Here is a 23,041-nt window from a genome sequence, read left to right as displayed (position 1 = left end):
CCTGAACCAAAACAATATCACATTTTAATATTTGTTTTATGTTTCATAATAATAAAAAGAATAAAAACAGGTTTAGTTTCTGTTCTTGAGGAATTTCCACACATTATTTTCATCTCCTGCTTCTGAGTTCCTCAGTTTTTCCTGCTGATCTTCAGGCGTGACTGTCAGGACGTCCGGCAGGTCGTACAGGGCAGCATACGAGCGGTACCCCCAAACACTAGGGGGCGCAGGGCGGGAATACACAGGGGCATCTGAGGGGCAGGACATTTACTCACTCATTCACTCACTTCAGTAATTTAGAGCAGCCAATCCACCTGCTGCATATGGGGTGGGGGGTGTGAAGTTCTGTTGCTATGGTTACTCTGTTGTTAAAGTTCACAGTGAGATGAAGTGAGTTGTTCGTTTGTACTGACCGGGTTTATTTTCTAACCCAGAGCTCCACCCTTCATCTCCAAACATCTCCAGTCTGAAGATCTTTCATCTTTTACACCCTCACAGCTTAACTTTATTTCTGTAACTTTATTTCTGTAACGTTCTGCTAATACAGAAACACGGAACTGAATTCAGCATCTTTAAATAGAACCTGCAGTTCCAGGATTCACCATCAGGTGGCACCAGATACCCACACCACATCATCAGACGTGTTAATGATTCAGTACAGTGGGGGGTGAAAGTCTGAGGCCTCCACTGAAAACAGTTTTACATTTGACTGGAATTTATATTTTTCATTATAAGTCAAAAAATCAGTAAAATAATTTCAGTAGAAATTGAATCTCTGAGAAATGGAGATGAATTTCAGAATGTTTGTGGTGCTCAGAGCAGCTGCAGCTTTATGAACTTAAACCAGAATGTGATGGATGAGGGGATCTAATCCACCTACTGAAAGGAGCCTGATCATCATCATCATCATCATTAGTGGAGAGAATCAGAAGGAGATCTGATCAGTGCTCACTCACCTCTCAACATCAATAAATACTGAGTAAGGCTGAAAATGTGAATTTATAAAAGATTTGAGATTTTATTTTTAATTCTTCTGCTGATTTATTATTAAACTCCACTAAAAATAGAATTTCTTTCACTTTTAATTTCTTTGTAAATGCAGGACAGGAGTCGCTCTGGATTTATTAGGTTTTAGTTTATTTGTGTAGAATTTTATAATAATTATTTCTGTACATAATGTGAAGCTTTATTGTTAATAATCTAAACACAGTTTGGTAAACAAAGTCTTTTATTAAAGATTATAACAAAAAACAAACAAATCCATCAAGTGTAGAAATAAAAATTATAATTATTAATAATAACGCAGGTTTTAATTCTAAAATGGTAAAAGCAGTCGAATTCATTTCACTTCATATAGTGAAAACGGGGGGGGGGGGGGGGGGGGGGGGGGGGTAATATTTATTCTACAGTATTATTTAATAAATTCAGAAGAATTTTGTGCTGCTGTTTTTATGAAGCTGATTATTATGCCATAAATGACAGAAATGAATGATAATATAATATATAATAATGAATGTTTAGCATGTTCTTCTTAAGAGTCACTTGAAACTGAATCTGATCTGATTATGAAATAAAAGTTATTTAACAGCAGGTCGATAATAAACACACACAGTTAAAGCTTCGTTATAGTGAAGGCGACGCTGATGGGTTAAATATTGGTGAATATTGGTGACTTCCAAAACCTGGCATCAGTCAGGGGGGTATTGGGGGGGGGGGGGGTGTTACAGGGGCACTTACAGAGGCTGAAACACACAAACACAGGACAGAAGAAATATGTTAGTTTACATATATACATTAAATAATATAATAATACAGAACAGATGAATAAATCAGTCTCAGTTCCTTTTACATCACAAACACTGAACCTTATTATTCTAGTTCTGTATTTCCTCCTAATTTAGTCATATCCTTCTCCCCCCGGTTGTATCTCCTCGATTACTGCAGACCCCGACCGAGCAGCGCTGTACCCACGACTCAGTGTGTGTGTAAGTGAAGCTCTCTCACCCCTTTATCCACACAGGCTCCACACAGTTGAAGGCAGTGTGTGTACAGTTCAGGTGTGTGTGTGTGTGTGTGTGTGTGTGTGTACAGTTCAGGTGTGTGTGTGTGTGTCTCTCTCCAGCAGTGTGTGTTTGTGTCTCTCCAGCAGTGTGTGTGTGTGTGTACAGTTCAGGTGTGTGTGTGTGTGTGTGTGTGTGTGTGTCTCTCTCTCCATCAGTGTGTGTGTGTGTGTGTAAGTGAAGCTCTCTCACCCCTTTATCCACACAGGCTCCACACAGGCAGCCCGCCAGGCCGTTGATCATCTGAGCAGCACACAGGAGGAACTGCAGCCCGCTACACACTAGCAGGGTGGAGAACAGGCCCACGTTAAACTCCACCACGTTCTCCGGCTCCGAACAGCTCCCCCACCAGTCCCGGTGCGCCAGGTAACTCTCCGACCTACAGAGACCAGCGTACAGCACCCAGTTTAACCAGAGAACCAGCAGCGGCACAACAGGAAACATTTCATATTAAAGTGGTGTAAAGAGCACAAACCCTGGACCCTAAAGCAATAAAGTAATATGGTCTCATCTTTTTCAAAGAATGTTGTAACCCACAGTGTCCTGCTGCACGGTGGAGGAACCAAAATGGTACAAGCAGCATCTACTGAAAATCATCAGTCCAATAACTAACAACGTTCCAGCGTTTCAGGATTAAAACAGCCTGTACTGAAAGTCTTAAAGGGTTCTGAAAGGTTCTGAATAGTTTTAAAGGGATCTGAAGGGTTCTGACATTTCCACCTCCTCTATCTTCCACAGAACTAGAAGATCATCAGGACTCGTTTGAGAACATTCGGAGAGGAACTAATGCTGCTCCGGGGCAGGTAACCCTGATCAGAACCAGCGTGTGGGTGTAGGATGGAGGGTTGGACCTCAGCTCGGTGGGTTTGGGTGTGAGTGTGGTTAAACGAGGCGGTGAGAGAGAGAGAGAGAGAGAGAGAGAGAGAGAGAGAGAGAGAGAGAAAACGTACTTGTCTTTGAACGGCGTTCCCCACATGACCAGGTTATATCTGCAGTACGGCCCGTTAATCAGCCCCATCAGCGCCACTGCAAAACTGTAGAGGGCGCCACACACTCCTACTGCAGCGAACAGGATGGACATGAACATCTGCAACACACACACACACACACACACACACTAATGTAATCAGGACACAGTGGCTGAGTTCATGATACAGTCAGTGGTTGTTTTGCTCCTCGTCACCATGGTAACACATTCCTCTCTATAAGAGCTGTTACCACATCCTGTCATGTGATTATCAGTCACTGGTGCGCGGTGTGGAGGTGAAGCGACGGTTCTTCACGCTAATTACATCCAAACTGCCGCTCAGTGTCTGAGTGACCGATACTGGGTGTGGGATGCATTAGGACTCACCCCACAGCGGTTAGCACAGCATCCTCTCTGACCGGTGACATGAATGAAGAGCGCCGGAGCCACGACCTGAGAAACAAACGAGCAAAATATCATGAGAGCACAAAACCTCCACCCACGGGGTCTGAGGGACGAACCGGAACTCTGACCGCCCCCCGACCCCCCCCCCCCCCCACACACACACACACAAACTGTAGCGTTTTTTAGGGTGAAGCAGTAACTGAGTGGATCTTCTATCCCAGAGGTTCTGTAATGAGGTGCACTGACCAAATCACTTGAAGCTGAAGGTCCAATTAGGTCACGTGGGCTCAGTCAGTCCGATTGAACATTATTGGACGTTATTCCAACCACAAATGCAAAAGACTCTGCTGGAGACCCCGATGGCGTACTGAGGAGGGTATACTCTCCTGACACGCCCTCCCTCTGACATGTGAGCGTTCCACCGACCCCTTCTTATCCCCCCAGTACTTCAGTGGATCGGTGCGTGAGGTCGGTCTCACACAGGGAGAGTCACGTGCTGATCTCCACGTTCCTTCACTTCTGTACAGGCGCCTCGGCCTACTAACCAGGGTCCTTACACAGCATAGAAGACCCCGCCCACTTTTTCGTTTTCTTTTCCCACCCGGCAGACTAGTGCCCAGCCGACCAGTAGCAGAGCCGAGATTCAGAGCCGACTGTTCCATCTGGGCATCTTTACCTCAGGGTCTGACAGCGCTTTTCACATCACCGCCCCTCACGTCATGAAGAAAACTTGACTGAATGAATTGGCTGAACCTCGTGTTCATGTTTGATAAGCGTGGCGTGGTGTGGCCGCTCTGTTTCACCTGAGTCTGTTGAACCTCTGAGGACCACGCCCTGCACGGGCACCAGGCCCACATCTATCCACACAGGGATCATTAACAGTCTTCACTCCACCTAATGACCGGTCTGTGGAAGCTTTTAGAACCCGGAGAACCCGTGGTGGGAGTGGGGTGGAAGATTAGACCCCCCTGAGCTCAGGATTAAACCCAGATCCCTGACGCCGTGTGGCACTAACACTGCTCAGAAGGTGAAATGATCATGGCAAGATCTCAAAGTTCTACCATCGTTCCTGTCTGCTGATCTCTAATCACACACACACACACACACACACACACCAGCAGCAGTACTCACCATGAGTCCTCCTCCGACCAGACCCCCCATGTACTTCACCTCCTCAGTCAGGGATCCGTCCTGAGCGTACTTCACCTTCCAGCCGGGGAAGAAGAGGATGATGTTACAGACGATGGAGATGAAGGCCAGCGGGTACAGAGCGCTCGCCACAAAACGGGAACATTTACCGGTACACATGGTGCCGAACTAGATCCAATCAGAACCAACAAACCAGAACCAGCACAGAGTCTGAGAACTTTCACCACCGGGAAGAAAGAGGAACTCCTGAACCTAAAGAGGAACCGAGACGGAAACAAAGCTTCTCACTGTCTGCACTGACTGCTCTGCTCACTCCACCTTATCTACTCAACACAGTGGGACGGACAGACGTGTGTGTGTGTGTGCGCGTGTGTGTGTGAGTGTGTGTGCGCGTGTGTGTGTGAGTGTGTGCGCGCGTGTGTGTGTGTGAGTGTGTGTGTGAGTGAGTGAGTGTGTGTGCACGTGTGTGTGAACTGTAATGTGTTACCTTCTGTACTTCATTTGTTTCTGTAAGTATGTGATAGGTCCTTATATGAGACGTGTGAGACGTTTCAGAAGTTTAGGGAGCAAATCGAGACCCGATGCTGCTGAGAGAGAAAATAAACGAGATAGTATTATTATTAATTATTATTTATCATTTATTTATGATCCTTTATTTATTATTATTTACAGTGGGGCCCAAAAAGTATTTAGTCAGCCACTGATTGTGCAGGTTCTCCTACTTAGAAAGATGAGAGAGGTCTGTAATTTTCATCAGCTACACTTCAACTATGAGAGACAAAATGAGAAAAAAAAATCCAGGAAATCACATTGTAGGATTTTTAAAGAATTTATTTGTAAATTATGGTGGAAAATAAGTATTTGGTCAATAACAAAAGTTCAACTCAATACTTTGTAACATAACCTTTGTTGGCAATGACAGAGGTGAAACGTTTCCTGTAAGTCTTCACCAGGTTTGCACACACTGTAGCTGCTATTTTGGCCCATTCCTCCATGCAGATCTCCTCTAGAGCAGTGATGTTTTGGGGCTGTTGCTGGGCAACACGGACTCCACAAATTTTCTATGGGGTTGAGGTCTGGAGACTGGCTAGGCCACTCCAGGACCTTGAAATGCTTTTTACGGAGCCACTCCTTCGTCGCCCGAGCGGTGTGTTTGGGATCATCGTCATGCTGGAAGACCCAGCCACGTTCCATCTTCAATGCTCTCACTGATGGAAGGAGGTTTTGGCTTAAAATCTCACGATACATGGCCCCGTTCATTCTTCTCTTAACACGGATCAGTCGTCCTGTCCCCTTTGCAGAAAAACAGCCCCAAAGCATGATGTTTCCACCCCCATGCTTCACAGTAGGTATGGTGTTCTTGGGTTCTTCTTCTTCCTCCAAACACGACGAGTTGAGTTTTTACCAAAAAGTTCCATTTTGGTTTCATCTGACCACATGATATTCTCCCAATCCTCTTCTGGATCATCCATAAGCTCTCTGGCAAACTTCAGACGGGCCTGGACATGTACTGGCTTAAGCAGGGGGACACGCCTGGCACTGCAGGATTTGAGTCCCTCTCGGCGTAGTGTGTTACTGATGGTAGCCTTTGTTACTTTGGTCCCAGCTCTCTGCAGGTCATTCATCAGGTCCCTCCGTGTAGTTCTGGGATTTGTGCTCACCGTTCTCATGATCATTTTGACCCCACGGGATGAGATCTTGATCAATGGTCTTGTATGTCTTCCATTTTCTTACAATTGCTCCCACAGTTGATTTATTCACACCAACCTGCTTGCCTATTGTAGATTCACTCTTCCCAGCCTGGTGCAGGTCTACAATTTTCTTCCTGGTGTCCTTCGACAGCTCTTTGGTCTTGGCCATGGTTGAGTTTGGAGTCTGACTGTTTGAGGCTGTGGACAGGTGTCTTTTATACAGATAACGAGGTCAAACAGGTGCCATTAATACAGGTAACGAGTGGAGGACAGAAGAGCTTCTTAAAGAAGAAGTTACAGGTCTGTGAGAGCCAGAAATCTTGCTTGTTTGTGGGTGACCAAATACTTATTTTCCACCATAATTTACAAATAAATTCTTTAAAAATCCTACAATGTGATTTCCTGGATTTTTTTTCTCATTTTGTCTCTCATAGTTGAAGTGTAGCTATGATGAAAATTACAGACCTCTCTCATCTTTCTAAGTAGGAGAACCTGCTCAATCAGTGGCTGACTAAATACTTTTTGGCCCCACTGTATTTATTATCATTTATTTATGATCATTATTTATTATCATTATTTATTATGAATAATTCTCATAGTACAAGTGCAAGTCATCTAGGATCAGTAAAACTGGGGTCAGTAACAGTACTGTGGGTACTTGTACCTCTCTGAAGGCTTATTTAACACTGAGGGGTATGAACAGGTTTGGGAGCACCTCTCTGTGTTTCTCAGGAACGTTTCTGCGTGTTCCAGCAGGACGACACGTTTATAAGATGATGGTGATGAATGGTTTCCAGGAATTTACTCGCTCAGGTGTCCTGCACTCGGGTTCATTTTCGGTTCAGGTTGGTGTGAGGCCGCAGTTGACGTCTCACCAGCGTGGGAGGAGCGCCCCGCCCCGTCCTGCCACGCCCTGTCCTGCCCCGCCCTGTCCTGCCCCGCCCTGTCCTGCCCCCGCCCCGTTACAGTATCTGGTTTGTCCTGAATGTTGATGCTGTGATTATGTTACAGATATTGTGAGAAGATCTTCTGAATGGTGGAGCTTCATGATCAAGTTTTAATTCACAGCCTGAACCTGAGGAACCAGCGCAGGAACGTCTGAGGGGTGGAGGCACCACCGTCCGCTATTCCAGAATATACCACGCGTGATCAGGGCTGCAGTGGGAGGTGGGGGTGAGGAGCCTGTAAACAAACACATGAAATATTTTGAGTTTGATTTACAAAAGTCAAGGAGTCAAAGTGAGACAGAGGGCTGTGTCCCAATCCACACACACACACACACACACACACACACACTATCCTACAAACTGGGCTCATTATTACATTCCCATTACTCCCATTCTCAGTGACACCCCCCCCCCCCCCCACACACACACACACACACACACACTCACCTTTAACTTTTTTTGAGTGTGTGTGTGTGTGTGTGTGTGTGTGTGTGTGTAGTGTTAATAATTAAACGCTCAGTGTAATGAGTGTGTTGGACTGTGGGACGTTTATGGTGTTCTCGATAAGAGGAGGGCGAGAACACACCCCGAAACACACACAGGAGGAACGTTCAGAGCTGCAGATCATTAACCAGAGAACCAGAGAACAGAGTAAACACAGCATCACCAGGAGCAGCAGAACAAACCCTGGAGCCTCCTGAGAAGATCCAGAGGAAACATCTACATCAGACTGGAGCTCCTGATTCTGCTGGGTTTGCTCTCTGTGATTAACAAACTTCACTTGAGTTCTGCAGTTCTGCCTCTAAGTCTAAAGCTTGCTCGACTGTGGACAGTGTCAGCTGTTGTTCCAGATGTTCCAGTGAACAGTTTGGGTTCCTTCTGAACCTTGGCAAAGAGACCACTGTTCCATACTCTGTATGTCCATGAGCTTGTTGAACAGCCTTTATTCACACATTCACAATGTCAAAAGAACTTGTGATGTCAGGACATGAAGCCCAGAGTCACGACTGAGGTTCCGATTCATCCCAGTGGTGTTCAGTGGGGCTCTGTGCAGATCACTGGAGTTCCTCCACATCAAACCTGTCAGTTATGGATTTCATAAAGTTGTTATGACATTAAGGAACTTTATAGACGTCCAGGTAAATCAGCTAAGATAAGATAGTGTTTATTATCCCACAGTGGAAATGTGCTGGTGTCCGTATATTCCACAGTAGATCTATAACAGCGTGTCTGACACTCATGTTTACTCGTGTCACCCAGACCAGCTTTTATTTTATTAGTTTATCTTCATACTGATACGATGAAAAGAACAAAAAACCCGACAAAACATCTCTGAACCAGAAACTATAAACATGAGCATGAAATATAATCAATAAGCTGCAGATACACACGTGTGTGAGGAGGACTGTGGGGGTGGAAATACTCTGTGGGATTCTGGGTGGGTTACAGAAGAACTTTTGTTCATTCTCCTTTAATTGATTAATGTGATTGCAGTAAGGCACACTATTGTTATCCGTTAGTCATATCAGTAGTGTGATTGCACAAGCCCACTGATGTAACCCCGACTTGTTTACAGCATGGGGATACGAACCCATGCCCAACTGCCACGCCCGTTTTTTTACCCATTCACTTCCATTCATTTTTCCAAAGTTTGAAATATCAACGCTGTTCCAACTCTAAATCGTAACACTACACTCGTCTCCTCAACACTACACTCGTCTCCTCAACACTACACTTCTCTCCTCAACACTACACTTCCCTCCTCGTCTCCACTCGTCTCCTCAACACTACACTCGTCTCCTCAACACTACACTTCCCTCCTCAACACTACACTTCCCTCCTCGTCTCCACTCGTCTCCTCAACACTACACTCGTCTCCTCAACACTACACTTCTCTCCTCAACACTACACTTCCCTCCTCGTCTCCACTCGTCTCCTCAACACTACACTCGTCTCCTCAACACTACACTTCCCTCCTCGTCTCCACTCGTCATCCCCAACACTACACCCGTCTCCTCAACACTACACTTCTCTCCTCAACACTACACTTCCCTCCTCAACACTACATTTCTCTCCACTCGTCTCCTCAACACTACACTCGTCTCCTCAACACTACACTTCCCTCCTCAACACTACATTTCTCTCCACTCGTCTCCTCAACACTACACTTCCCTCCTCAACACTACACCCATCTCCTCAATACCACACCCGTCTCCTCAACACTACACTCGTCTCCTCAACACTACACTTCTCTCCTCAACACTACACTCGTCTGCTCAACACTACACTCGTCTCCTCAACTCGTCTCCTCAACACCACACCCGTCTCCTTAACACCACACCCGTCTCCTCAACACTACACTCGTCTCCTCAACTCGTCTCCTCAACACCACACCCGTCTCCTCAACACTACACTGTCTCTAGTCTCGTCTCCCTTCATTACTTTTAGATTAGAAATGTCTATATCTCTAGAATCTCTATTGCACAAATTTGTAAATAATCTCTATTGCACAAATGTTTGTCGCTGCTATATTGTTTATTTTATTCTATGTTTATATATATAATATACTTTTCTATTTTTTACTTAGTCTGTCAGTGTACCGTACTGTCCCAGATATCATACGGATGTGGGCCACTTCTGGCAACGTTACGGCACTGCCGGCTCACTGCCGGCATCGGCAAACAGCATATGAGCCAAAAGTGGCCCACATATAGGAAATGCTTATATGGCCCACATGTCCCAAAACAGATCTGGGCCACATCTGGCAAAGACATGGCACCACTGGCAAACTAAGTGAGCCAGTAATACTGGCTCTTATATTAAAAATGGTAATGTCCCACTTTCTAAAGCATTCAAATGCATTAATTTGCAAATAAATAAAACAAAAACGACAACATTTGCAAAATTAATGAAAATTAATACTACTACTGTAACTAAGAATAATAAGATACACTGTAAAACATTTCAGCCTCAATAAGTTATGTGAACTCATTTCTTCTTTTCAACTCAAATTGTCACGACAAGTTTTGGATTTTGAACTCAGGTTATTAAGTTTTCAGAAAATCTAACGTAAAATAATCAGTTGTCTTGACTACTTGTGAGTTTTTCTATGTTGTCAATGTTCATTTAACTCATGTCTGTAAGTTATCAGTTAAACAAAAGGTGGGGAAAGAGTGGCTGATTCCTATAGGTGGGACCATTTTTGAGTTAGACAGAACAATAATATTTTTTAAAACGTTTAAACCATTGGAGCATGGGGCTAAACAATTTTTTTCACAGACGAAAAGCCATTAATATTAATACTGATAAAAACAAGAATAACACACGTTATACGATAGTGGACTACATTTAGCGGCGGAGGGACACACCTGACTCTGGATTACAGTTTGAGGCGGATTGATACACCGAGTGGAGTTTGGTAAGTTGGAGCGTTTACTACTGAAAGCATCAATGGCGAGAAGCAGGTGAGTTTATCAAAGTTTAAAACCTGTGTGATAAAAAGTGAAATTATGTACGTCAACCATTAAATGTGACAGAACTGACGGATTTACTCGTTTCGTTATGTTTACCGAGGCCATGAACGCTTAACATGAGGTTAACAGTGAGCTACTACACCACTTGGGTTCATGGCAGATATTGTAAATAATGGTTGTGTTGGTTTGTGCTGTAATGAGAATAACGGAATGTTAAATGGGGTGAAATAAACTTTGGTTTGCTTTTAAACGAAACGTCTGCATGCGTGCTCGGGTAAGCTAATAGTGGTAAAGATTCTGTTAGCTAGCTAGCTAATTCGTTAGCCATCCACTTTCAAAAGTAAATAATGACTTATAATAATGTGCGTTTTTACACTGTGTTGATCTGCTGAGCGTTAAAGAATTTGGTTTTCTTTTGAAAGTTGTAATTGGGTTTAATTGAGCTATGTAGGGATGAATGAAGAGAGCTAAATATCTCCCTATCCAGATAATACTTTTATTCACATACATTTTTGAGAACATAATTCAGCATTCTTGTTTTTTCTCTCTGCAGAGTTCTGAAGATCTCTTTCATGAAGTGGAAATGCTCAAGGAAGAAGATTACAGCACTACACAGAGCAGATTTATTCCTAAACAACATTCATGGAACCTGTTTGCAATAAATGTGTTCAAATGTGGCACTGTTTTTATTTTGGGTACACATTGCTGTTTTTAAAAGATGTACCAAGAGCCAAGGTGAAAACTTATGAAATATTTGTTGTTTAAATAAATGATATTTATAAACAGAAGTTGTAAGTTGATTCATTATAAAGTTTAAAGAAACTGGGAAACATTTATTAGTCAAGTCTAGAAATGATGAACATAAGCACTGTTAACTTTATAAGTTATGTGAATATAGCTGAAGTTTTATGAACTTAAAAGTGTGTTAAAATAGTGAGGAATTGTTCGTTTATTTGACTAGATAGTTCATTTTCTAAAATGGATAAAATAAACATATTAAGTTATTTTGACTCAGTGCATCAAGTTGAAACAATGAATAAAGTGAGACTTTTAAATGTTTGTTGTATTGTTATATTGATGGAAAACATGATTAAGTGATGATTATTAAATCACAGGTTATGATGATTAATGGGATTGGGAGAGGGGCATCAGTACAATTTGGATCTGGGCCACATATGGCATGGTAACAGCCCAGTTGTTTTACATGTGGTTGAGTTGTGGGTCATTTCTGGCCCTGCTGGTTTAAAGGTGGCTGAGATGTGGCCCTTTTATGGCTGTAAAACGGCCGAGTTCCGGCAACCGCATCTGGCCCTCATCTGTGCCATCGTTCCATGTGGTATGTGGGTCGCAAGTATGTGCCGGACGTGGCCCAGATTCGGGCCATATCAAATTAGCTATCTGGGGTACATCCTCACTGCACACTTTGCCTGATGTTGTACTGTTCATGCTGCTGCTATATTGTTTATTGTTTATTATATGTTTAGATATAGTGTACCTTTTTATTACTTTTTATTATTTAACTTGTATGTATGTTGACACCTGCACCATAAGAAATTCCTTGTACATCTGCTACTTGGTGAATAATAAAGATTCTGATCCTGAAATGTATTTTGTATTTATTGTTCTGCTGTTTATCTGTACTGTGTTTACTGTACTGCACTTTTGTTCTGTGTTGCGTCCCGGTCCTGGTCCTGGTTCTGTAGGAACGTTGTTTTGTTTCAGTATGTACTTGTATAGAGCTGAAATGACAATAATGTCTCTCCTGAACTCTTGAACCCTGACCACACCCTTCCTGTCAGTTAGTATGACTGCACTATTGTTTTTTAGAGTGTGCAATTTATTCTGTGCAATATCTTAAGTCATTCAGGGCATGTGCAATACCCCACTACTACCTCACTACTGTATCTATCTGTCCCCTCGTTCCGCTGGTTTGGACTCTGTACTGATTTTCTGTTTGTTTGTCGCCATCTGGTGGTGATTAACTAGAATTACATCCTGAATATGAAACGTTAACATTCAGGTCAGGGTCGCGGAGACACTGGGCTCACACTGGGCTCATTTAGAGCAGCAAATCATATATAACGTTTTGCATGTTTTCGGGGGCCACCTGGCAATCCACCTGCATTTTTGGAAGGTTTGAACGGAGGTTACATGTGGAGATCTAGATGAGGATTGAACCCTGGAATCCTGAACCTTGGAGCTGTGCGGCACCCACTCTGCTGCAGGGTCCATGTGCGGGTCTGTGAACAGTTGTGCTGCTTTCTGCCACCTCGGAAACATACCAGTAGGTGGAATTGGCTGGTAAATAACTTCAGGGTGTGAGTGATAAACTGGTACCAGGTGTTTTCAGGTTGGATCCGGACCCACCGCTCTGATCTGGATGAATGAATGAGTGAAATCCTATAGTGGGCGGGGTCACACCTGAGCAACGCCCTCCTACATCGCACGGTCATTGGTTCAGGCTCTAATGGGCGTGGCTAAAGCGAACACCTTTTATTGGTTAGGTGAATGTGCACGTCAGAACAGGAGGGCTGTTATTGCAGTAATGTTATGTTGGGGGGGGGGAAGGAGGGGTAACAGGGGGGTGTTTTTGGTGTATAAACTCCAAACATTAGCGCAGTGAGTGTGCCACGTCACAGCTGGAGCCCCGAGCTGAGCTGCAGAAGGTGGATTAGCTGCTGAAGATGGCTGAGCTGCAGGTCTCGTCTCCTCTGAAGGACTTTATAAGCACATATCTGATACCGGAAGTGTGTTATGAGTATTTATTTGTGCAGAAGAGACTCAGACACGGTGAGATTTTCCTCCTCTGCTCCCAACACCAGTCTAAACTGCAGCTCGGTACTAACCCTTCATATCGCATCCACTTTGATCTTCAGGTTTAATCTTAAACTCTTGAAATAAAAGAAAATTAAAGTTTTTTAAACTTGTTCCAGTTTTTCTGCTCCGCCCTGAATGACGCCGCTGTGACGTCACATCACCAACAGATGGCGCCGTTGAGTCGGATATAAAATAAGTTCAGTTCAACTTTCACTAACAGCTGCAGCCTGGTCAGGCTCGCGGTGGGACTCTGTACCATGGTGACAGTTTATCCCTGTCTATCACACATTCATGTTCACTCACATATTAAAGCAGCCAGTCCACCTTCAGCTGTTAATGTGCTGGATTAGTAATCAGAAGGTCGCTGGTTCAAGCCTCATTACATCCCCTGAGCAAGGCCCCTAACCCTCACTGGCTTAGACTGTGTACTGTCACAGTACTGTACGTTCTTAACTAAAGTGTTTACTAAATACAGTAGATGTAAGTGAATGATAATCAGGTGCTGGTGAGGTTGTTGGTGTATAAACACCGCGTGTCCTCGGTTTGTCCTCAGTGTTTCTTCTCTATCAGACCGTGTGGTTCCAGCTGTGTGTGGAGTGTAAACACTGTGTTATACATCAGTCAGTGATGGTGTGGAGTGTAAACACTGTGTTATACATCAGTCAGTGATGGTGTGGAGTGTAAACACTGTGTTATACATCAGTCAGTGATGGTGTGGAGTGTAACGACTGTTTGTGCTGGTTCTGTTTCAGTACCGTGTCTGAAGATCCTTCTCAGTAAGATCATGAGTGTGTGGATGCTTGGAGAACTCATCGGTGAGGGAGACACGTCTTAACTGCTCACATTGTTGGGTTTTGTGTTCCTCATGTCTGCTGATTATATGAACAAGGTTTTTGGAACATGACTGCAGTAATTCACTCCCGTTCAGCCACAGTGCATTTGCACTAATGTTGGGTGATTGGTGCCTGACTCACAGTCTGTATCCCAGTTCATCCCAGATGGTACTGACTCTGTGCTGGTGTGTTTCTCTGTGGCAGCGCCGCTGTTCCAGATCTGGACGGTGCTGAGGGGGGGCAGCGCTGAGGGACTCAGTCTGGTCTCTTCTGTCCTGGATCTGCTTTCTGTTTCAGCTCATACAGCTTACTGCATCCGACACGGCTTTCCTATAGGGTAACACACACACACGCACACGCACACACACACACACACCCACACGCACACGCACACGCACACACACACGCACACCCACACGCACACCCACACACACACACCCACACACACACACACACACTATATACACTTGCTGGCCACACTTGTACATACAGATATTGCACATTCTCTGAGACACTCATACAGATGAACTCTGTGGGTATACAGTGACTGACTGTATCCCATCTGCTTTGTACACTTTGTCATCCCCTGTACTTCATCAGGTAAGGAAAGAACCCCACTAACCACTAACTAAATCCCAACAACACTGCTGTACCGGCTGTAATTTACTACTGCGCCTTGTGAGCGACCCTGCTGAGAATGGTCCAACATTTAAACATGACCTGCTCAGGGGGTCCTGTTGGTGTCCTTTTATATTGATGGATGGGTTCGAGGAGGTAACAGTTGGGCTACAGTCAGTAATTGTATACCCTCAAAGTTAATATGTATGGTAAATGTAGCTTATAAATGTATTAAATATTAATTACTCTGGTTTTTGATGCTATTTTAAATCTATGGTGTGTGTGTGTGTGTGTGTGTGTGTGTGTGTGCGTGCGCGCAGGGCCTTTGGTGAGAGTGTGTTCGTGCTGATGCAGCTCACACTGCTGGTTTTTCTTATTCACTACTACAGGGGAAACGGCATCCAAGGTACAAACATTATTATTATTTATTATTATTATTATGTGTGTATAACGTGTGTGTGTATATATATATATATATATAAAATGGTGTGTGTGTGTGTGTGTGTGTGTGTGTGTGATGTGTGTGTAGGTGTGTTCCTCCTGTGTGTGTACTCGGGGTTCATGTACGTGTTGAGTTGTGCTGTGGTTCCTGTTGCTGTTCTGGTGATGATGAGGGACTGGAGCGTTCTCATCACCATCAGCAGTCGGGTCAGTAACAGCGTGTGTGTGTGTGTGTGTGTGTGTGTGTGTGTGTCAGCTTCAGCTATAGAACCTCAATCAGGACTCACTGACTCACTCACTGATTCACAGACTCACTGGTTGATGCTGCTACTCTCAGCTTCATTTGTTTTGTATAATAATGACATTTTTATTTTCATTATCTTATTATTTACGTTTATGGTCACTGCTCTCAGGTTAATGTTGTGTGTGTGTGTGTGTGTGTGTGTGTGTAGTTGATTCAGGCAGGTTGTAATATTAACAGCGGTTCTACAGGACGTCTTTCTGCCCCGAGTGTGTTCCTGATGTTTCTGGCATCTGTAGGACGCACCTTCCGCTCCATACAGGTAACACACACACACACACACACTCTCACACACACACACACACACACACACATTAAGGTTCAGGATCTGCTGATATGTTATGGTGGGGGGGCTGAAGGAAACTAAGCTTGCACAGATGACTTCTACTATCAGAATCCTGAGGAGAATGGAAGCTCATCCGTCCATGAATGTGTGATATAATTTGGAATGTTTATGCCCCCCCGACCCCCCACACACCTCTGTAGGAATCTCCGGACTCTCTGGGATCTCAGGCTGCTGTTCTTTCATCTGGCTGCTCTCTGCTCATCCTGCTGCAGATCTGGATTTACAGAGCACCGTCGGTGCAACAGGAGAAGAAGAAGCAGTGAGGTGGTGACGGGTGGTACGGTGGACACAGGAACCGGGGGGGCTCTGCTACCAGCCAGTCGGGCGCCTAGATCTCGTCTGAGGGTCTCTGTGCAGCACCATGGATCAGCCAGCAGAGGGCGTAACTGCAGCAGGTACGAGGAATCCCCTCCGGCGGAGTTATACCCTCCTCATACCTGCTGCAGTTACGCCCTCTGCTGGCTGATCCATGGCGCTGCACAGAGATCGGCGTGTGACTCTCCATGCCCTCTCCATGACTCTCCTTTGGTTACTTAATGAACCAGTTCACCACATTTCATTAATAAGCTCATTAAGCGATTAAACTGAAATGTAAATCTCAGACATTTTTAACACTGAGCCACGGCATTACAAAAACCTCAAGCGACAAGTCATCCAGGAGGTCAGAAAAGCTCTCAGAAAAACGTACAGAAACATTTGTAGCATCTGGGCAACAAGGGGATTCCCGAAACTATTGAGATGACTTATCGCCGTGTTGGTGTTGCCTCATCTGGAGTCACTGCTGTAATCGGGTTCCACTCTGAGCATGTTGTTCTGATTCAGTCCGCTGGGGGGCGCCAAAGCTTCAGTTCCTCTCCTCAGCTCACAGGGTTCAACAGTTCTGATCAAACGTTCAGCTGCTTTTATGTTACAGAAACTTTACATTTTATTTTTTACATTTTCATTTATTTTGGTTTTATTTTACACTTATTTTAAGTGTTTTTATTTGTATTATTTTCTCTCTAATTAAACATTTAATTGTGATATTAAAATGAATTATTTCTATAAGCTCGTTACAGATTTGAGTTTGATTTTATATCAGTGATGACGAACGGGTTTGATTTGGTGCTGATGGAGTTCAGTAGATCAGGTTCTGGATTAGTAATTACAAGGTCGCTGGTTCAAGTCCCTCCTGTGCCAGGTTACCACGGTTGGGCCCTAAAACAAGGCCCTTAACTCTGTATTCAGTCAGAATTAAAAATTGTCGTTTTCTTCTGTTCTCATCATTTTCTGCAGTGCACCAGAGCACCACCACCATGCTTACAGTAGGTACAGTGTTGTTGGGTTTGATCGAACAAACACCTCAATCTGATCTCAAAATATTTTAGTTTTAGTTTTTATTTTAGTTCATGTGATCAGAAACAAACGTTATTCCGTCTCTTCAGCATGACGTATAAGTTTGTGTTTTCGTTTTGTCTTTGGTAAAGAGACCACTGTTCCATATAGATTATTATGATTTGTACTGATGATCTGAAAACCAAAGCTAACTTCAAGTGACTAAAAATCTTTGTGAGATCTGATCTGAGATCTGAGGACTTTCTTACTCTGATGTTTGTGGCTGAGTGTGAAGGGTGCACTTAAACTAGTCCTGTTTATATGGGCACAGAGAAGTCGGCAGAGTTTCTTTAAACTTTTACTCACAAGTTACAGAAACGATGAAAGTCCCAAAAACACACTTACAAGTGTATGTAAACTGTGTGTGAGTGTGTGAGTGTGTGAGTGTGTGAGTGTGTGAGTGTGTGAGTGTGTGTGATGGGGTGCAGTGGGTTTATGGGATTGCCGTTCCCTGGGAAACAACCTGTGGAACCCTGAGTTCGTTGCTAGGAGTCCTGATGCTTCAAGTAGAAATTCTCACACACACACACACACACACACACAGACTTACTTACGTACTCACACACACACACACACACACTCTGTGGAGTTTGCCTACTAATGAATTTCGGGAAGTGAGTCGTTACAAACTCTGTCCTGAATTTCCTCCGAGAATCAAAACGCTTCATCAGTTCTGATCATAACAAATAATCAAAAGTTCTGATCAGACTCTCTGTTATTGATCAGACTCACTGTGATTGATCAGACTCTTTGTTACTGATCAGACTCTCTGTTATTGATCAGACTCTCTGTTACTGATCAGACTCTGTTATTGATCAGACTCTGTGATTGATCAGACTCTCTGTGATTGGTCAGATATTGAGATGATGAACTTTGTATTTTGGTTCTCTGTCCTGCTGCAGAACCCAAGCACACCTCAGCTTCAGCTCACAGACAGATGATCTCACACTCTCCCCATGAATCTTCTTATAAAGAGTAAAATTTATTATTTCGATTAATAACATCATGTCGTCCAGGTCCTGATTCAGCAGAGCACCACCACACTATCACACAACCACCACCGCGTTTCACTGCTGTTACGCTCAGACTATAAACAGCTTTGATTTGATTTTTGTCAGATTTAATTGTTGTTTAAAATGTTCACATTTTTATTGGTCTGTTAGTAAAACCTGATACCAGAAGCTTTGGGGATCGTCCCGGTACGCTTTATTTTGGTTAGCAGTGGTTCCTTTTTTGCTACCCTGACCTGAATCATTTTTTGGTCGAGTCTCTTTGATAGTGGTGAGTTTATCTGAGGATGGAGGAGGTTGGATTCACTTTTTCCAGGATCAGTTGTAATGATCTGGATTAGTTGGTGCTTTAACCCTAAATTTGACTCCTCTGGTCACTCCTGGGTTTCATTTATTTGTAGACACTGATTTCAACAATATTAAAAAAAAGTTTTATTACTTAAGATGCTTCAGTGAGAATTATATTTAACAGGGCGACCGAAGTCGTGCTCGATTCTGTTTAATCTGAGTAACGGGGCTGTTTGGTACAGGGGTGGTTCAGGTGTTGCATAACTTTGTTCCCTGAATAATCGAACCCTTGTGTTTGAGGGATGTTCTTACTGTGGGACTGGTGTTTAGTTTAATGATGGGGGGATGAGAGTGTATGGGGGGGGGGATGTTGGGGTACTTTCCTCTCTCTCATGCTGCAGTGATGATGAAGCCTCGTGTTCCTGTGCAGGTTTACAGAAGCGCCGCAGCAGTTTTGCATGAATGACGTCTTCTGCTTTAACTTTCTACCCCCCAAAATCCAGTCTCCTAGCACAGGCACGCACCCCCCCACCACCCTCCAGCCCCCGATTAGCCGCTCCGGACCGCCCCATTAGCATTAGAATAGAGCGAGAGGGAGATTCGGAGGGAAAGGGGCCGAGAGGGAGGCCAATTTTCCACCCGGTGGGGGTCCGAGAGGGAAAGCGGAACAAAAGAGGATTTGGAAGGGGAGGAGGGGGCGCTCGGGGTTCTCCTGCACCTGCACCCACAAAAGAGAGCGAACAAAGGAACTCCGAAACGGCCAATTACGCTCTCTCAGGAGAACTGAGCGAGTGCTTTTAAAGTGAGGGAGTGAGGGACAGATCTGGATCAGCACTAACGAGAAGAAATGAAGAACGTTTTTAATCTGGAGCTGAAAATCAAACTAACAGAGTTAAAGTTTCTCTTCTACTGTGTTTACATTCAGCTATACTTACTGAAGCTCAGACTGTTCATGTAAATCTAACATAGTCAAGCTGGAATTTAATAAAACGTTCATCCGTTTAGTTTCAGTACCAGTGAGCAGTGATCAGAAGGTTACTAGTTTAAGTTCCATCACTGTTACTGTTGGGCCCCTGAAGCCATTAATGACTTTTATTATATTTGGTCACAGTTGAGAGTCGGTTTGTGTGAACGTATCAGCTGTGTGTTTTAGCTCATTAATGATGGAGGAGATGAACGCGTGTGTGTGTGTGTGTGTGTGTGTGTTATAAACGTTTTAAAGTCGTGGTTCCTCCTGCGTCCTGAATGAATAAATGAGCTGGTAGGTCGACCGCCGGCAGTAAATCAGACTGGATCAGTTGAACTATCGACCCTGGACTGAACCCGAACAGCTCCGTCATAAAATCATTAAAGCTGCAGGATTGTAACGCGCCGTGAGAGAGAGGAGCTTCTGTGTTTGTGGATAATTATCTTTATGTTTTCAGTATTTAGCAGATGTTCTTATCCAGAGTGACTTTCATTCCTCTAGTTTATGTACAACAGTCCAATAATATAAATCTGCTGAAACCCTGATAGAACCTTTTTTAGAGATAAGAAATGAATAAGAGTGTTTGATAACTGCATGTTAACTCTCAGTGTTTAGTAAAGAGGTGATGAAGGTTTTTAATCGTTTTTTAAAGACAGTGAGAGACTCAGATGTTCGGACAGACAGAGGAAGCTCGTTCCACCACTTGGGTGCCAGTACAGAGAAGAACCTTGATGCTTGTCTTCCTCGAGTTCTAGATCATAGATCATGTCGAGTGAGACTAGTGGCTCGGAGGTTGTGCAGTACAGAGCGGGGTTTGATTCAGGGTTTTTGTGAGATTTGTATTAAAACTAAATGAATATTTGGGGATAAGCTGATACTGGATCCACTGTGTTTTATTCCAAAACTCAGATATTAAAGTGATAAATTGATCAGAGATTCTGTGATAAACCACAAACACTCTCTCACTGCTACAGACAGTTTTTTAACTGATGAAATATTTAACATACTGAGCTAAACTTAGTCGTGGTGTTATGATGTTATGTTTTAATCTCTGGGCTGATTTTTTTACTACGAGGATCTTCAAAACGTTTCCACACTTTTTTAAACTCTATTTATTAAGAATTTAAAAACAAACTCTGTCACTTTTCTACATCGTCCCTTCTGATGCATTTTTCCAGTGCCGTACCAACTTCTTAATGCTGTTTCTGGTTGAGCTCGTAGCCACTGATGCGCCGCTGCTTTCACATCATCATCACATGAAAATCTTCTTCCCCTTAAAGCTTCTTTCAGCCTCCAAACAGGTGGAAATCAGATGGAGCTAAATCAGGACTATAAGCGTCTCTCAGTCTCTCAGACACGAGTGATTCCTCCTCCTCCATTCTCACCACTTATAACCACAATATACACGTGAGGAAACTTTCTGAAGATCCCTCGTGTATATAAATATATATAAATGTACGTATATTGGTGATAGAATCTGGAGAATCTTCTTTGTAAGGATAATAAAGATGAGGGAATTTATTCACCCTGTAATGAGCAGGTATTATTTAGGGATGTTGGTGATTTAGGAATGGTGGAGGATTTAGGGTCTCTGACGTATCTTGACGTTCTGTGTAAAGTTACTCAGACTAATTTATTTTTACCCTTGTATTACCTTTATACTTCTGCTGCCGGGTCAGTATTACAGAGACTAAAGTTGAGTGTCAGAATTTGCTTGATTTTATTGACTTTATTCTCTGATTATCTCCTGATTTATGGTTGTATGATTGGACGTATAAACACAGATCGTTGTGTGATGGCTGCAGTGTGGGGAGGATCGTTGTGATATTTAATATATAGAGAACGTGTCGTGGTCTCTGTTTTACAGAGTGAAAATTAATAAATATACTTTATAAAACAGCAGCAGGATCGACTCATGTACAAAAATAATAAAACACTTTATTATTTTATTGTCCACGTTGTACAGTGGTGTAATGAGAACTGAACCCTTACTGTAAGGGCTTTAACATCAAAAACAACTTTCATATCTGTACAATCATCATCAGAACATCAGAAAATCATCATCAGAACATCAGAAATACAGCAGCGGTATAAATCAGATCCACGCTAACACGTTTCACTCTTTATAAGCCGCCGGCGCTAAACAGTTTTATATTCTCTACATCATCACACACATCAGAGCAGTTCAGACTAAATCTCTCCTCAGCGCGCCGAACACCATCCAGCGTAGGTACAGCAGAGCTAATGTACCTAGCATAGCGTGCTAATGTCTTACTTAAGGTAGCAGCTATGCTAACAGTGAGATATTAGTGTTTAAGGTGGCATTAGCATGTCCAGCTCAGCAGATCTGATCGACACGTTCAGTCTAATTCATCAGAGTTCACGTGTTCCGTCACGCAACCGAGAGTCTCGACCAATCAGGAAGCAGCTGTTGTAAACGTGAGGCTATTTTAAAATGTTATGATGTCATAATTGTCCATCTGAAATGCTAATTAGCATGAGAAGCTGCTAGTGAAGGTGTAAGCGTGATGTCATGTGACTGTTAGCATTCACAGCAAGATTAGCGCTGCTCCACCTTTCCTCCATGCCCTCCGCCAATCAGACGCTTTCCTCCGTCTCATCAGTCCGGTCACATGACGTGTGTGATTTTGCGGGCGTGGCCAGGACGGCGGGTTCAGATGTGTGTGAGCGGGGCGGTGCTGGTCAGGTAGTGCTGCTGCAGGTTAGCGCTGTAGTTCCTCTGCACGTGTGAGTCCACGGCGTCCCCGGGGCCCGTCGGGATGTACATGCTGATCATGTCTCTCAGGTCGGGCTGTAGGGCGGGGCGTGGCTGGGTGGCGCCGCCGCCGCTGGAGGTGGGAGACACCTGGTCGGGTTTCACCATGGACATGACGGGGCTGAGCTGCTGCTGCGCACCGCCGCTGTAGGACACGGAGCTGAAACACACACACGGGGGGTTAGTGAGGGTCCTGGACCCTGACCAGCATCGCAGAATCACTTCATCTACATCAGGCTGTAGAGTTAAATTTATAGTCATGTTATATAATCATGATATAGAATCCTGATCCAGACAGCACAGGTCTCAGACTCAGACTGAATTAAAATCCATCAAACCGTCAGACGATCCACATTTTACTGCGTTTATTTACTTCAGTCTGATGTTCAGTTTCATTCAGGATCAGTTTGGATTTTTTATTAACACTTTTTATTAAACCTTTTGTTTATTTTGGCAGTAAAAAGTCGTCTAAAGAAACCTGTACACAGTTACTGACTCCTGGCGTGTAGCGGTCACAGTGTATCTAATATTTTATAGTTTATTTCTTTTATTTGACGTGTAGTTTTGTGTTTTATTTA

The 23,041-nt window shown here is 43.7% G+C and overlaps 3 protein-coding genes and 1 long non-coding RNA gene across 4 annotated transcripts in view; 2 read left to right on the top strand and 2 right to left on the bottom strand.

Annotated features, from left to right (window-relative positions):
- Positions 1-1,210: 1,210 nt before the first annotated feature.
- On the bottom strand, positions 1,211-4,890 carry tm4sf21a (transmembrane 4 L six family member 21a). The gene is made up of 5 exons (XM_062988682.1): positions 4,564-4,890; positions 3,415-3,480; positions 3,011-3,147; positions 2,253-2,439; positions 1,211-1,742 (listed from the first exon to the last, which is right to left on the bottom strand). The coding sequence occupies exons 1-5, from the start codon at positions 4,738-4,740 to the stop codon at positions 1,734-1,736; spliced, it is 576 nt and encodes a 191-aa protein (XP_062844752.1). The 5' UTR covers positions 4,741-4,890; the 3' UTR covers positions 1,211-1,733.
- Positions 4,891-10,555: 5,665 nt separating this feature from the next.
- On the top strand, positions 10,556-11,480 carry LOC134303605 (uncharacterized). The gene is made up of 2 exons (XR_010007672.1): positions 10,556-10,683; positions 11,246-11,480. It is a non-coding gene; the product is annotated as an uncharacterized LOC134303605 (long non-coding RNA).
- A 1,848-nt stretch (positions 11,481-13,328) lies between these two features.
- Positions 13,329-17,095, top strand: mpdu1a (mannose-P-dolichol utilization defect 1a). Its single transcript, XM_062988868.1, has 7 exons — positions 13,329-13,482; positions 14,262-14,324; positions 14,547-14,679; positions 15,281-15,366; positions 15,490-15,608; positions 15,854-15,964; positions 16,189-17,095. Exons 1-7 carry the CDS (start codon positions 13,377-13,379, stop codon positions 16,309-16,311), a joined length of 741 nt encoding a protein of 246 aa, XP_062844938.1. The 5' UTR covers positions 13,329-13,376; the 3' UTR covers positions 16,312-17,095.
- A 4,510-nt stretch (positions 17,096-21,605) lies between these two features.
- Positions 21,606-23,041, bottom strand: part of sox19a (SRY-box transcription factor 19a) — a 3,888-nt gene continuing 2,452 nt past the window's right edge. Inside the window, exon 2 of the mRNA XM_062988304.1 lies at positions 21,606-22,623. Coding sequence (XP_062844374.1) covers positions 22,362-22,623 — 262 coding nt within the window. The 3' untranslated portion in view covers positions 21,606-22,361. The remainder of the gene's footprint in view (positions 22,624-23,041) is intronic.

The sequence above is a fragment of the Trichomycterus rosablanca genome, chromosome 26 (assembly GCF_030014385.1).
Source record: "Trichomycterus rosablanca isolate fTriRos1 chromosome 26, fTriRos1.hap1, whole genome shotgun sequence".
NCBI classification, from domain to species: Eukaryota; Metazoa; Chordata; class Actinopteri; order Siluriformes; family Trichomycteridae; genus Trichomycterus; species Trichomycterus rosablanca.
The sequence above is the reverse complement of the archived record's forward strand: the minus strand, read 5'-3'. Positions and strand labels throughout refer to the sequence as shown.